General features: G+C 32.8%; 1 protein-coding gene across 7 annotated transcripts in view; it reads right to left on the bottom strand.

Annotated features, from left to right (window-relative positions):
• The window catches only part of TRAPPC8 (trafficking protein particle complex subunit 8), a 91,262-nt gene that overhangs the window by 67,239 nt on the left and 8,423 nt on the right, over positions 1-15,600 (bottom strand). For 2 of the 7 annotated variants that reach the window (XM_079941850.1, XM_079941856.1), the window contains exons 3-8: positions 7,258-7,347; positions 6,268-6,442; positions 4,050-4,203; positions 1,650-1,743; positions 758-1,017; positions 292-407 (exon numbers count right to left, since the gene is read on the bottom strand). In XM_079941850.1, the coding sequence (XP_079797976.1) occupies positions 292-407; positions 758-1,017; positions 1,650-1,743; positions 4,050-4,203; positions 6,268-6,442; positions 7,258-7,347 (889 nt within the window). Of the gene's footprint in view, positions 1-291; positions 408-757; positions 1,018-1,649; positions 1,744-4,049; positions 4,892-6,267; positions 6,443-7,257; positions 7,348-15,600 lie in introns of those variants that run through there. The other 5 variants (XM_079941851.1, XM_079941852.1, XM_079941853.1 and 2 more) reach the window with 5 other exon arrangements.

Raw genomic sequence — 15,600 nt, 5'->3', positions numbered from 1 at the left:
TACTTTAATATAGTTATTAATGAATACTTAATCTAACTCCATCTTTTTACAAATAGGAAAATAGACCTAAAATAAAGTGACCCTCCTTATTGTTTATTTTTAGATATTCAATTACTTATAGTTCTTTAATTTAATATAATTTACTTATGGTCACTATTCTTATCTACCCCAGCTTTGACCAATATGAAACTAAGAAACTAAAGAGACAGTCATTTTTTGCAGAACATCATATAGTCAAACACTAATCAGAGTTAAATACAGAAAAACTAAAAACAATAATATTTTACTCACAGCAATCCAGATGTATTTTTTAGCTCATTAATGCTCTTTTCTGGAACTTTACTGCCACTAAACCATTTTTTAGTTGCAGAAAATAAAGATCGACTCAAACCTTTTCTTGATATTAGCTAAGAGAAAAGATTAAACATATTGACAAATATAACAATTTAATATTTTTCTTTTACATACAAAATAAAAAACTCTAAATAACTAAAGTTTTAAGAGTGAGCAAATGTGCATTTTAACATTGATTTAAAGAAAACTGTCCAAAATGCTGACGAAATCCCTAGTGAAAATAAATAAGCCTCTTCTAGGATTTAACAGAATTTCATCACTGATAGTAATGTTAATAAACCCTAATATTGGTCTATTTTTCAAACAAAAACTTCAATTCTTTAAATAACTTATACTACTATATTCTCAACTTTACTATTTACTGAAATTTTTTAAAATACTAGTGCAAATAATTAAATCTTACCTGATCATTTAATTGCCGAATTGTTTTCTCTATATGTGGCAAGAGGCCCCGAAATGTGAACTCTTGTATAAACTGTCGAATTCTATCATGATCAGTAAGGGTTAAACATGCACCATGAATAATTCCAGCATTTGCTTTCTTTGTTTCATGTAATGATGAAGCAGATTTTACATGATCTGGGCCATCAATGCTGTTAGAAGAGTCACCAGATGGGTCCAATTGAAGCGGGTGAGTTCTAAAGTTGTTTGGTAAGCCATCTACTGAAAAACAGATCTTTCTTTTACTCTCAGAAAACAACAGAAAATTGTGATATTACTACTATATTACTAAAGAAAAGAAAGAATGTTGGAACTGTTTATCTTCCTGTATTTCTTAAGAAATCTAAAACAATAACATTAAAGTGTTCCCCCTAAAATTTTAGGACCTGGGTTAATACCTGTTACATGTAATAGAAATTTTTTAATTCATGTAAAGAAATGAAGAAAAATAATGTTAAAATATAAAGAATTATTTTTAAATAGCATAACTAACCAATAAGAAAATTTATAACAAAAAATTTTTAAAGCTATCACTGTCTAAACTGTAATTTAAAATACAAAAATAAAGCTCTCAAAATCATGTGAATTGGGGGAATTAATGCTACACATAATATCTTCCCTTGCTTTCTACCCAAAAAATTTTTTATGAAGCCTGATATATTACTCTTAAAAAACAAATTTTTAAATGTCAAAAAACATCAAACTCAAATAACTCAATAAAATCTTCAGAGGAAAAGCTAACCTGTCCATTATCTTTTTTCATCATGAAAATTCCCCCATCTTTTACGTATAAAGATTTAACAACAGTGCATATTTTCAATCAAAAGAGAAACTTAGAGAAAGTATATCAAGACCTTTGACTTCGTTATCTAATCCATCCAATGAAAGCAAGTTACTATCAGAATTCTTATTTGAAGTTATAGTACAAGGGCCATCTTCATATGATTCCTATCAAAATAAAATTTAAACAGCATTAATGGTTATATTTAATCATGTTTAAGATACCATCAAATTCATCAACAACTATGGTAAATCTCATTTTTTTTTGCTACAGCAACTCTTTTCTTCCAATCCTCCAAATTCTTAACTTCTTCCATGTATCATATTCTATCACTTCAATCCACACCTACTATATTCTTAAATTCTGTTTCACATGCAACCTACTATCCTAATTCTTCTGAATTCGAGTTACTTCTATCTCAGTTTTTCTGTTTATATGTGATATGCACATGCTTATATGAAACCTCTCTATATATCTATGTAAGGAATAATGGCAAGACAGATGGACTACTAGAGTCAAGCGGGGTAAAAAAAGAAGGATGGTATGGAATCTGCTGGATCACAGATGCAGCGTTAATAGGTTGGAGTGCATTCTGAATACACAGAAGTGTTTTGGAGAAATATCCAATGCAAAAAAAAAAAAAGAAAGAAAAATATCCAACGCAACGTTTACTTGTAAAAAGGGCACTGATTTCAGCCAACAAAAAAAACTTTAAAAATACCCAGACTACTCCATAAGACCACTAATACTATGAGGTATTATTCTGAGTGCCAAATTTTGGGAAAAGTATGTAAACTAGAACTTAATAAGAGGAACGTGATCAGGACAAGAAACAGTCTAAAAACAACATTTAAGAAAGAGTTGAAAAAACAGTATATTTAGCCTAGAAAAATATTTTAAAAGACATGAAAGCTATCTTGTATAATTTGAAAGTTGTCTTAATGGAAAACTGATATGGTCCCTATAGGATTGAGTACAAGCAAAGGGAGAAAAATTCTGGTTGACCCTCAAGCTGCTCAGACATGGAACAGGTCACCTGAGAAGACAATGAGTACTTTTACTAGATGAGGTCATTTATAGGTTTAAAGGAAATTAAAGCATTAGAACAGGGGTTGGATTTGACAACCTTTAAACTATCCTTCAATCCTGGGCTTCTAGGATTCTAAGCTGTAGAATTTCTATAGCTCTGTCTTCTATTAAAAGTTCTCCAACTGGACAATCTTACTTATTATGTTCCCTTTCCCAACCTAAGATGGCTGGATTCTAAATTGAATATTTCAATACTATTCCTATTCTGAGTGTGGCCCTGAAACATCATTTAAAGTTCCTTCACATCCAACTGGTTCTTTTCTCTCAGACACCTTTCCCCAGCATTATCTTAAAGAAGGTCAACAATTATCTCAATATTAAAGTGAATAAAACTGGATTAAAAATTCCATATATAAGAAACAAAAGGCAAATAAACAGATTATTAAACAATATTTATATTAGAACATCAAAAACTACATGAACTTTCTAATTCATATTTCTTAAAATAATATCACATCAAGTACATAATGTAGTTTAACTGTACAAAATATAAATATATTTTCCATTTACTTAAGAAATCCTCTTTCTAAACAAAAAAAAGTCAACTCTTGATTATCTGAACTAAGCATAGGAACTTGGCATTTGACCACTACCAAGTGCCATAAAGTTCTACCTTAAAAGTTGGACAGAATGTGAAACCTTACACCCACACGCATTAGCCAACAGACAACAATTAACATTAGTCTAGAACTCTATATTAGAAGAGTTGATTAGGAAGAAATAAAACTTCCTGGAAATTCAAAAGAAAAGAAAATCAGAGGAAAGTTAGGGAAAAAAGCCCACCCACCTAAAAAGTATGAGCTCCAAAAGGTGGCCATAAGAACAGCATGTTGAAAATGAAGGAAGGCAACCCCAGAGCATGTGGATAATAAAGAATTGACTGTAAGCATTCATAATGAATTAAATGTACAAGCCAAAAATTCTATTCTCTACATGTTTGTTTAGTCAATCTAATTCAATTCTTAATGTATAATTCACTTTTCATCATTTTTTTTTCTCTTTTTTTTTTTTTGGCTGGGCCCCGCGTCATGCAGGATGGGATCTTAGTTCCCAGAGCAGGGATCAAACCCACGCCCCCTGCAGTGGAAGCGTGGAGTTTTAACCACTGGACTGCCAAAGAAGTCCCCACTTTTCATCTTTTAAGAAAACAATCAATTAACACTGATATTATATACCTGAAAGGTATACACATAAGGGATTACTGCAGTTGGTTAAAAACAGCTTCTGAACTACTGACTTAAGAGCTCACATACTGATGGATCAAAACTAGCCAGATTCCACAAAATAACTATTAGTAATTCTACAAATTCTACAGTGATACCATTAGCCATAAAACTGAAATACAGCTTTTGTAGTTTGCTTCATTGTTGTTTTTTACATATACCTGGTTTTGAATACTATTTTTCTGGAGATACTGACTCCAAGGATCTGGTATCTGTTCATCTGACGCTCGATTAGGTGTTCGAGAATTAATTTTAAGTAAATAGCAACCCTGAGTTCCATATTTCTGTTTCATTTCTTCATAAATTGATTCAGCTCTAAAAGAAAAAATGGAAAAGTTTGTAGCCAATGGGGAGCAGACCTTAGGCAATAACAGATATTAAAATAATACAAAAACCATGAAAAATTAGTCCCCCCAAAAGAACAAAAAGTTAGAGGTAGAATAATTTAAAAAAACTAAAAGTTCATGATCCTAACTGAAATTTAGCTAGCTTGGTTATCACCTTAAAGCACAATTACCAAAGTATGCGTCATGGAATAAAATTTTGCAGGATACTCTTGTTAGTCAAACAGAAAGTTTTGGTGGTCAAGCTAGTTTGGGGAACTACAGTAAGCAAGCCAACCAGTTTCTTTTGCAGCAGACCACCTCAGAGCCTTCCATTTGCTAATATGTACTGTGAATTTCCAAAGAGTGGCTTCAAACTTATAGATCAGAAACTCTTTCAACTATGTGAACTAGTCTGCAGGAAATACAACTTTGCGAAATTCTGTCTTAGAGAACAGACATTTATCAAAAAATGTAAGTGCTAACATAAAAAAGTATAGCACCCCCCAAAAAATCACCTTTCACTGCTAGAGTTTACCCTTCCCTTAGCTGTCTCCAAAGGGACACAGTTCAGAGGAAGAAAAACGAGAAAACGCAAGAAAAGCAGCCAAAATATTTACTATATAAAATCCTTGCAAAATTTATAATAGCTGGATCCATGAGCTAATCTCAGATACAACAAAAAGCACTTGATTTCCTTACTTTTAGTTAACTAGACTTGCTAGTTAGTGGCAGACAAGATACTTCAAATGGTAAGTCAGCCTAAGAATCAAACAGTACATTCTGATGGAAAATGAAATTTTGGTACATAGAGCTAACCTAATTTAAATAGCTTTTTTTTTTTTTAACCAAAAAGCACATGGATAATCCTATATCACATTCAAATGCAGAAGCTAATACTATACAAATAACAAGCCTAACAAATAATTAAATCATATTACACACTATAAAATGAAAGCTGGATAAATAAAATAGTTATAAATTTGTATAAACACAGATATAAGTATACTTGTATGTATATACACTCAAGTACAAAAAACTAAACATCTACTTGCTTTACCAATGACACTGCTAAGCATAAGAACCACTGATCTAATACTGCAATTATCACTTAAATATCCTAGTTATAACCATCCAATGTGGAAGATATATACCATATTCAAATGATAGAAACTAATTTCAATAGCCAGTTCAAATTATTTCTATTTATATAGTACACTTTATCCAATAGGCTACAGATTGTTTATGATGTCAAAAAAATTCTAAAGATTAGTAACCCTCAGAACAATTCTGTGGTCTTAGAGAGGAAAATTTATTTTAAAACGATGGATTGTGCTCATAACAAGGGCAAGAAATAATTATTTAATTGCATATCCTAAACAGCATTGAGATATCAGAGTAACAGTTTGAAACAACAGATTAATTTGATCCACATCTTGAACCAAAATTCAAAATAAACTGCAAAGCCACAAAAGTAAAATTGTTTTAATATTATCTTATTTTTCAAGAACTCATCTTTAAAGATATCTATTCTCTTGTCCCAAAGATAAAAGGACTATGGCAAATCACTAATAATGAACATTAAAGGGAACATAAGAAAGAAGTGCTTGGATGTTTCTCAGACTGTGAAAAACATCAAGGCTAAATATATAGTGATGAGAAAGTGAAGAGTGGAAAAAGCAGTGCCTATAAGCCAGGAAGTGAAAAGTCAGAGGAAAACTGGGAAAGAGAAAAGAGAAAAAAATGAGAAATAATATTATACAAAGTAAGAAATAACGTGAAGACCTATAGGTATAAAATGGCAAGCACTTGTGGACAAAGATTACAATAATAGAGATATACATTGAAAGAAAATTTTGGGTAAGCATATGAAATCTAACATAAAATGATGTAGCTGTTGAATATAACTCCAAATAAGAGATATAGTTAAATGTTTTATTAATGAATTTTTACTTTCTTGGATGAAAAATATATCAAAAACTTACGCCATGTCCAAATCAACATTAACTCATTTAACAGGAAATTATTTAAAATTTAAAAAATAAAAAAAGCTTACCTCTGTTCATCTCCTGCACTTACATCATGTAAAAGTACATAATATTTAAGTGTATTTGGTATAAACCACTTGGGGTAGGAATAATCATTGTTGTGCTGAATTCGATGCTGTTCTTGTGACAACTTTGAAAACTGTTCCATAGGTTCAGCTTCACTAGACGATGTCACCAACATACCTTGTAAATCATATTAAGGTAATTATCACTTATCACTTAATAATAAATATTATCCTATTAATATAAACTTTAGGGAGATATTTTTTGAGCTAAAAAAATCTGATTTTACAGGTTTTCCTGCAAGCATAAAACATTGATAATTTCTTCAACATTTCTAAGTAATTCAAGGTTCTAAATAGTAAAGCTATTTTGTTGGTAGTTTTTTAGATCATTTATATATGTAATAAGGAAATCCATGAAAAAATGGACAATATGAAAATTGTGCAACTATCAACATAATGAAAAATTCTGCTGAATCTTGCTTCTCTCCATTCCATCTCACTGTGATCTCATATTCTATCCCATCTCAACTTTTCACTGTAACTGCATTAAGGAAATGAAAGTCATAACTGTCAAAGTAGGTTAACAGCTATAAAACAGATTACTAAAAAAAAATGGATAACTTTTTAAATATGAGCTTTTGCATAAGCGATTAATTTTGAGGCAATCAGCAAAAGCAGTTAACACCGACAGTTTACATTTTTTCTTTCTAAAATAGCTTAAAAACATATTAAGCATGAAATTTTCAAGTTGGGTGATAAAGAAAAATAACCAAGCCCTTAGTATTCTTATTTTTTAATCAAAAATTAGTTACACTAGTCTTGTATCTAGGATGCCATTTAACAAAGAAAGCAATAAAACTTGTAGCATCATCAATAAAAAATAATTTCTCCATCTCTATATCCTCTCAACAATTTTGCCTTCATATAACTCTTTCTGAGATTAATAACTTCCAAAACATTTGATTTTAAGAGAACATAAAAGTCAAAGGATACATGCTAAATAGTGGTTCAGAAATTCATGATCTGATGCTGGCATCGACTGAAGAAAGGTCTCTCTGTAAGACTCAAACCATGGAGTAGTAGCTAAAATTAACAATAAATAAACCAGTTAAAAGTCCTCAGTAGAATCAGTTTACAACAGACAAAATTTCAAGTCCATTTTCCTAAAAGATATGAAACATCATTTCTAGCAATACACAAGCATTTTTCACTTTTGCTTTAAGATGCATATGTGATGTATGTGTATAAGCCATACACACAAATATATTCATACATGGCAGTATATATATTTGCAAAAATAAAACTGACCTATTCCTAAACCTACCCAATGATCCCACAGCTTACTTATTAATGCTTTCAATATTACCTACATGAATAATCAGATTTTAGAACTAAAGTTTTGTATCCCTGCCACTAGTCATGTTGTCATAAGTAGCTCCTTTTCATAAATGGTATTATTTCCGAACAGTGGTTCTCAACCAAGAGTGATCGTGACCCCCAGGAAACATTTGGCAATGTCAGGAGATACTCTGAGCTGTCACAACTAGGGATAGGGAGGGGGTGCTACTGGCATCTAGGGAAATAGGTCAGGAATGATGGAATGATGCAGTACAGCCTACAATGAGGAGAACAAGACAGCACCCCCCGACCCCAGCAAAGAATTATTTGTTCAGAATGTCAACAGTGGTGAGGCTGCCAAACCCTACTTTATAATTTGATTACTTGAGTATGATAGCAACTAAACCTCTTCAAATGGAATTTCAAAGCATACTTACCTTATAATCAAATACAAAGACGTGTGTTTTCACTTTTTGTATACATGTATATGATGTTGATTCTTAAAATTTCAAATCTCTCTTGCTCCATGCTATGCATTTTACATTAAAACTATTCTAATGTTAAAAATTTGAATTTAGTTAAACTTAGTCATTTCATTAGGTTTAAGCAGATTATCTAAATCACAGTTTTACTAAAAGGATACTCCATTCCTATTTACTTATGCTGACTATAAAACCTTGTGTACTTTTTTGTCTTATTCTTAGAATCACTGAAAACACAGCAAGTATATTTTCTGTTTACATTATAATACTACATTAAACGACTGGGAAGGTTGAAGAAAAAAAGCTATTCATTTTGACCGAATAACATATCCAACCTGGTGCCATATATACAAAAAAACTTTAATTACAAAAATGCCTATGAGAATAACCCACATATTGTTTAGGAGGGCTATTACAAAAATCTCATGTTCATTGCTATAGAAGAGGAAAAAGATTCCCAGAAACAGTACAATATATATGAAAAGTGGCAAAAATCAGAGAATGAATGACAAGGATTAGTCTGTTAAAACAGGAAAGCAATTTTCTTACCAACCAGTAAATATATCTTCCCGCCAAATGAATCAAAATTAGTCTCTAACTTGAAAATTAGTATTAACTTTCATTTAATCCAATGCCAAGAAAATATAAAGATTAGGTAGTGAAAATTTTGGTTAAAGAAGAAGGAATCTCCACAGATGGGGGAAATGACTTTATCAGCTTTGATTATTTTTCTGTTTGTTGCTTCAATGATGCAACATTAATAAATTATTAACAAATTAACAAATAACAGTAAGTTGTAGACATATGTAGACAAACAAAATGTAGACATATGAAAAGGGGTTTGTTTCACGGTGGGCTGGGGAGTTCTGAATAAACAAATTAGGTCTTCCAAAACAGCTATCCTTTGCAACACTATCTGGAATAAAAGACTAGAAAACCTACATGTCCATCGGGGGGGACATTAAATGGAGGCATTATGCAGCTTTAAGAGAAAGGGGAAAATCTCTATATATTACTATGAAGTGCTCCCAGAATACATTAAATGAAAAAAGACAACAGCAGAGAAGTATACATTTTTGTGAAAGGGAAGAAGATACAGAAAGCCACACATGTATTAGCTTATATTGTCAAAGAGAAATAACAGAAGGATAAATGCCACCAACAAATGCCATCATGTGTCAGAGAAAGAAGAAAGAACAGATAAGAAAGGGGAAGGGCCTGAACAGAAGGTAGACCTCTGCAAATGTACCTTGTTTCACAGTTTTGACTTTGGAACAATATAAATGTCTACATAACTAAAATTAAAAAGAAAAATAGCAAGTACACACATGCAGGAGTTCTTAAACGGAAATAATACTTTCTAAATACTGGTGCAAGAAAACACTCGGTACTCAACAAAGAATATAAGGAGCACAGGAAAATCTTCTAAATGTATATGGCAGAAGTGGGTTTTATCCTTCAGGTAGGTCACATTCAGGTTGATGAGGTAAGTTTTTCCCTCAGCCACATGTTTCCTTGAAGGGCTAGAAGTCTCCCTTTATTTTTCTTACATGTCAATAAGTCTAGGGCATCCTTCTTTTTTGCTTTTTCTAGTGACATTTTTGAAGAAAGTGGAAAAAAATAGTTTATTAATTTTTTTAATATTAACAAAAGACTAACATTTAGTGACAATTCTCTTCCCTTAAAAATTCTCTTGTACTTATTTTGGGATGAAATCGGTATTTTGCTCATACTCCTTTCCATCTCTACATGTTCTTTGGTTGGAATTGAAACAGCAACCATGTTATCCTACCAGTTCAAGTTTCTCTATGCAGAATGTACTTTTCCCTTGGTAAGAAGGGTAAGGAAGGCAGCTAAGAGCTGAAAAACAACATAATGCTCTATATCCTCCACTCACACTCATAAAATGCAGCCCTCTCTCTCTCCCCATTTCTTCTTTGTTCCCTTCTTAGTGCCAGTAGCTTCAGACACAGTTACTAGTGTTCCAATACATACCTAACAAGGGCTGCCGGCAGTGAGCTAGGCCTAGAGCAACTCTGGTCCTCTTTCTACTGAAACCAAATACTATCACTAGAAATCCCAAACCTGCCAGTGAAAAAGACTGACTACCCTAAACATAAATGTCACCTGTAAATCACATATTTTCCCTTTCTAATCATTCACAAAAGTTGAAAGTACCAGAAAACCACCATTCAGACTAAACAAAATAGCACTAAGAAATATTACAAATTCCACACAATGTTGTCACTTAAGATTATAACTTTAGATAAACAGTAGTACCAAAACTTAGTATATTTCAGAATGAAACTATTCAAGTAAGGAAAAGAAATCAGATAATCAGATGCTGTATAATTATTTAATTCTTTAAAATACAGTTTCAAGGTCAAAAATACTTGACAACACAGTGATTATCAGAATATATGGTTTAATTCAGAGTATCTTAGACTACAAAAGCACCAACAAACTAAAACCAGAACTCATATAAAATTTATGAGCATTTTGCAAATCAAATAATCTTAAATAATATGAAGAGCTAAGAAATACTAACCTTGTATTTTAACAACAACCTTGAGAACTATCCTTGAAGAGAATATTTCTAATCAAGTGTTTTCAGAAAAATCAGCAAAAATCAAAGTATTCTAAAGAGATGAGAGTCATGATTACTTATGCCCAATTATTAAATTTCTCACACACCACAGGAGAAGACTTTTTAAAACAGGTTGTCCTTTATTGAAACTATATTCCTTTTAACCCTCAGTATATCAGGAAAAATAGTCACTGCATTTACTATCTGGATCTAACTGACCCTTGATATTTTATTGTATTTTTAATTCAGTTTACAAATTATTTACAGAATTAAGAGTAAAACCATAACAAACTTTTTAATAAATTTTAGTAAAGCGAACTCAAATTGTATTCCATATATTCCCCATTTTAAAGATACATGCCTCAGTCAGGCAACGTTTTTTGAATGCAACTAACTGTTCATCAACTATCATGCACAAACCTAGAACACATCCATCATGTAAATACCAATTCCAGATTCAAACACATCTCTAACAACTTCTAGTTTATCATTACTTCTGGTTCTTCTTGCACTTGCATAGTCAAGGTGCAATATTTTGGAAAAATGTGATGGCTCATATTCGCTGAAAAGAAAAAGGTCATTCTATTTGCTCCATCACTGCAAAACGTTTTCATTCTTTAGACTTCTAAACAGCAAACAGAACGATCAAGCTAATAAATTTTTTACTTCTACATCATCTAATTCTTTCAGATTACCTTCATACACATACCTGCTTTCAGCATTTGTCCACTTACAAACTGTATCAAGTAAATTTTGTTACACAAACTTATGATCATAAAAGATGAAAGAATACGGTCACATGTCCTTTAACGAAATGGGATGGTCTAGGTTATCATCTCAAAATATTGTGTGAAGTCTTTTCTGCTAAATTAGTGATTAGCTGGATGAAAATACTGTATTTTCTTTTTGTTCTTAGAAATACATTGTTCACTCATCAGTTCTTGAGCTTGAGGAAAATTGTCCTGGATATTGTCATTTGAAGACTCATAGACTGGGATTTCTGTATATGATCAATTTCACCATTGTCATCAGAGTCCAATAAAGTAGGTAGCCACTAGCCACATGTGGCTAGTGGGCACCTGAAATGTAGCTTGTCTGACTGAGGTGTGCTGTAGGTGTAAAATACACATAAGATTTCTAAGACAATATAAGAAAAAGAATAAAATTTTCCATTTATTACATTTGAAATGATAATTTTTTTGTGTGTATATATATATATATATAAACTGGAATTAAATTAAATATATTATTAAAATTAGTTTCACCAGTTTCTTTTTACATTTTTTTTTTTTCGGCCACAATGCGCAGCTTGTGGGATCTAGTTTGCCTACCAGGGATTAAACCTGGGTGCTCGGCAGTGAAAGCACAGAGTCCTAACCACTGGACCACCAGGGAATGCCCCCTTTTTACATTCATTATTGTAGCTACAGAACACTGAAAATAATGTAAATGGCTTACATATTTCTATTAGACAGTGTTAGTCTAAAATGCTATACGTCCGGCTTCCCAGATGGCGCAGTGGTTAAGAATCCACCTGACAATGCAGGGGACACGGGTTCGAGCCCTGGTCTGGGAAGATCCCACATGCCGCGGAGCAACTAAGCCCGTGCGCCACAACTACTAAGCCTGCACTCTAGAGCCTGCGAACCACAACTACTGAGCCAGCGCACCACAACTACTGAAGCCCACGCACCTAGAGCCCGTGCTCCACAACAAGAGAAGCCACCGCAATAAGAAGCCCACACACTGCAACAAAGAGTAACCCCCGCTCGCCGCAACTAGAGAAAGCCCAAACGCAGCAACAAAGACTCAACACAGCCAAATATAAATAAATAAATAAGCAAATTTATATCTAAAAAAAAAAGAGTAAACACAATAGGGACTTCCCTAGTGGTCCAGTGGATAAGAATCCGCCTTCCAATGCAGGGGATGCAGGTTCCATCCCTGGTTGTGGAACTAAGATACCACATGTCGTGGGGCAACTAAGCCCACGCAGCGCAACTACTGAGCCTGCACACCACAACAAAAGATCCTGCATGCTGCAACGAAGATCCCACGTGCTGCAACTAAGACCCAACGCAGCCAAATAATAAAATTTAAAAAAAAATTTTTCATTGCCTTAAAAAAAAAAGTAAACACAATAGACAGTAGGTGATAGGATAGATAAAATTATCTCCGTTTTAGAAAAATGAGACAGAAATGCTAAAAATAGCAGTAGCTGAATGGAAAAAAAGATAATAGGCAAGGAGTGGAGTGTAAACAATCTGGAACAGACCACCACAGGAAATAACTGTATATAATGAAGATTCTTTCAATTCCATCGTTGTGTCTTTCCAATTACTGTACTAAGGAACACTAGCTTTAATTGACCAATCTGATGAAGAAAACGTGGCACTGTTAAGCCAAGCTTATGAGGTAAATATCTAACATGTATTTCATAAATAGAATGCATGAAAAGTATGATGACTCACATTAATGGTAAAAACTAGAAGCGTATTTCTAGACAAACAGAGAATTAATCTTATTTACAATGGATAAAACCACTCTCATATCTCCAAAGAGAAGTATTCTGTTATAACAGAATCTTATTAAAATGAATTCAGTCCTTCATATCACATTCCCAGGCTTCAAGACCAACATAAAAATAAAGCTAAAGGGAGGTGCGTTAAGTAGCAGGGAAAGAACTTGAACAAACTGTTTCCTTCTGTAGTTTGTCCTAACCACTTGGAATTCTTTTTTAAAATCTGCCTAAGGAGTTCAGCTATAGTAATGCCTCCACCCACTTTTAAAAGCAAATGGCACTGAATCTTTCCTTATGTGGAGATGTTGGCAGGGACCTGAGAATGTAAGTAATATAATTAGATAAAATTTCTCACAACTAAATCATGACCACATTGTTCCTATAAACTATCTATACCAAACAACTTTAATAAACTATAAAAAAATAAATATGCCAATCCCTAATATACAGCCAACCAGACATCGGATTTGAGAATCTTTCTCTAAAGATAATTAAATGACCCCAAATAATTCATAGTGAGAAGGGACTTCCTTGGTGGTCCAGTGGTTAAGACTTCGAGCTTCCAATGCAGGGGGAGTGGGTTCAATCCCTGGTCACGGAACTGAGATTCCGCACTCTGCGCAGTGCGGCCAAAAAAAAAAAAAGAACTGTGAGTAATAAAAACTGGGCAACTCTCAAGCCTATTCACAGCCTTACCACCCAATAAAGAAGTCCACAAGATGACAAACTTTTTTATGCCCAATCAGGGTTATAATACCTCAATTTGAAATAGAAAATAATGCCAAAGGCTCACCAGACATTTAAGGAAAGTTTCCAACATGAAAAAGAGAACAAAACAAACTGAAAAATAATACAAATGAAAGAAAAAGCATAGGATAGAAGAAAACTTAAAGACTTAAAAGAAGCCAACAACAATTTACTAATATCCTTTTCAGACATTCATTCCTCAAAAATTTTACCTTTCACACAACTTTTCTCAGGAAACCGCTGGAGATCCTTCACCAAATCAACAAAATACACCAAAAAAGATATGAATGAGAGGCTACAGAAAAGGGAAAGAAATCTCCAGAAAGGCAGCAGTGGAGCAGGCCTTGGAAAGCAACCAGACCACGACTGAGTAGAACAGTGTTTTGAAACTTTTATTTCATTATCTCCCCCCATGAGCCTTTTTAGACATTTTTCTAATTGATCATTCTCCCCAAAGAATACTTAAAAATATTGTTAGATACTTAGATATACTGTGTATCCATTTACAGACTGCGGTCCTTTGGAGAGCCACAAACCATTATAATATCTAATATTTTTGTTCCCCAAGTACCAAATTTTCACCCCATTGAGGGATGGTATCATTCCCCATAGAGAATGCCTGGAGTAGAAAAAGAGAAGACTTCAGGAAGGAGATCTTAATAAATGGATTATCTCATAAATTAATCTGTCAAGGGGAAAATCTTACTGAGTGAGAGGCTATTAGAAGTCTGAGGGACTAGTAAAAAATAGAAAGAACTCTGGGCAAGTTGTTTTTAAAAAGGCAATTACTAAATACTGAAAAAAAAAAAAAAAAAACAAGAGCTGTATAAGAATGAACTGAAAGCCCAACATTCGGCTCAGCAGTGAAGAAGTGAATACTCAGTCACAGTACTGTAAACAGTGAGTATTAATCAAAAATTATAAAAACTGCATTAGGGAGATGGAGGAAGGGGAGTAATTAAGCTAAATCTTCATCAATTATAATGAGAAATCAATAAATAAAAATTTTAATTAAGCCATAAATAGCCATATAAAAATATTACTTAGAAACACGAAATGAATACCAGAGAAAAGAGTTGGTGGGGCAGGGGTGCAGAGAGCAGATCAACTGTTGCTTGTTCCTCTCAAGTCTTTTTAGCATTATGTCTCTGTGTATATATCATTCTGATAAATTAAATTTTTTTTATGTTATAGGTATATAAACTTTGGAGGTTAGGAAAATATTTTCAGTATAGAAAAAGATAATTTTTAAAAAATATGATAGTTAATCCTTCTCTGTGTGCCCCTCAGCACTTTGGCATATTGGATATGCCATATCTCTATTACAACATATTGTCATCTTAAGATACTATAAATTCGAATGTATTATAATTATTGACCAGATATATGACTAATATATGAAGTTATATATAGCATCTCATTCATCTCTGATCTCAATGCAAAGCATACAGTAGGAAATCAATAAATATTTGTTGCATGTATAATAAAAATGTTAAAGTCCCTATAAAATAGAATCACAGGATTAAAGGTCTAGAAGAGGCCTTAAGACGTAATCTAGCCAACTCCTCTTGTTTTCAAAGAATAAAACTGATTCTGAATAAGTGACTTATTCAAGTTATCCAATTAACTACTGGATAACTCTGGCCCTTGATTCATTGCCC

This window comes from Stenella coeruleoalba (genome assembly GCF_951394435.1).
Source record: "Stenella coeruleoalba genome assembly, chromosome: 14".
Classification (NCBI taxonomy): Eukaryota; Metazoa; Chordata; class Mammalia; order Artiodactyla; family Delphinidae; genus Stenella; species Stenella coeruleoalba.
The sequence above is the reverse complement of the archived record's forward strand: the minus strand, read 5'-3'. Positions and strand labels throughout refer to the sequence as shown.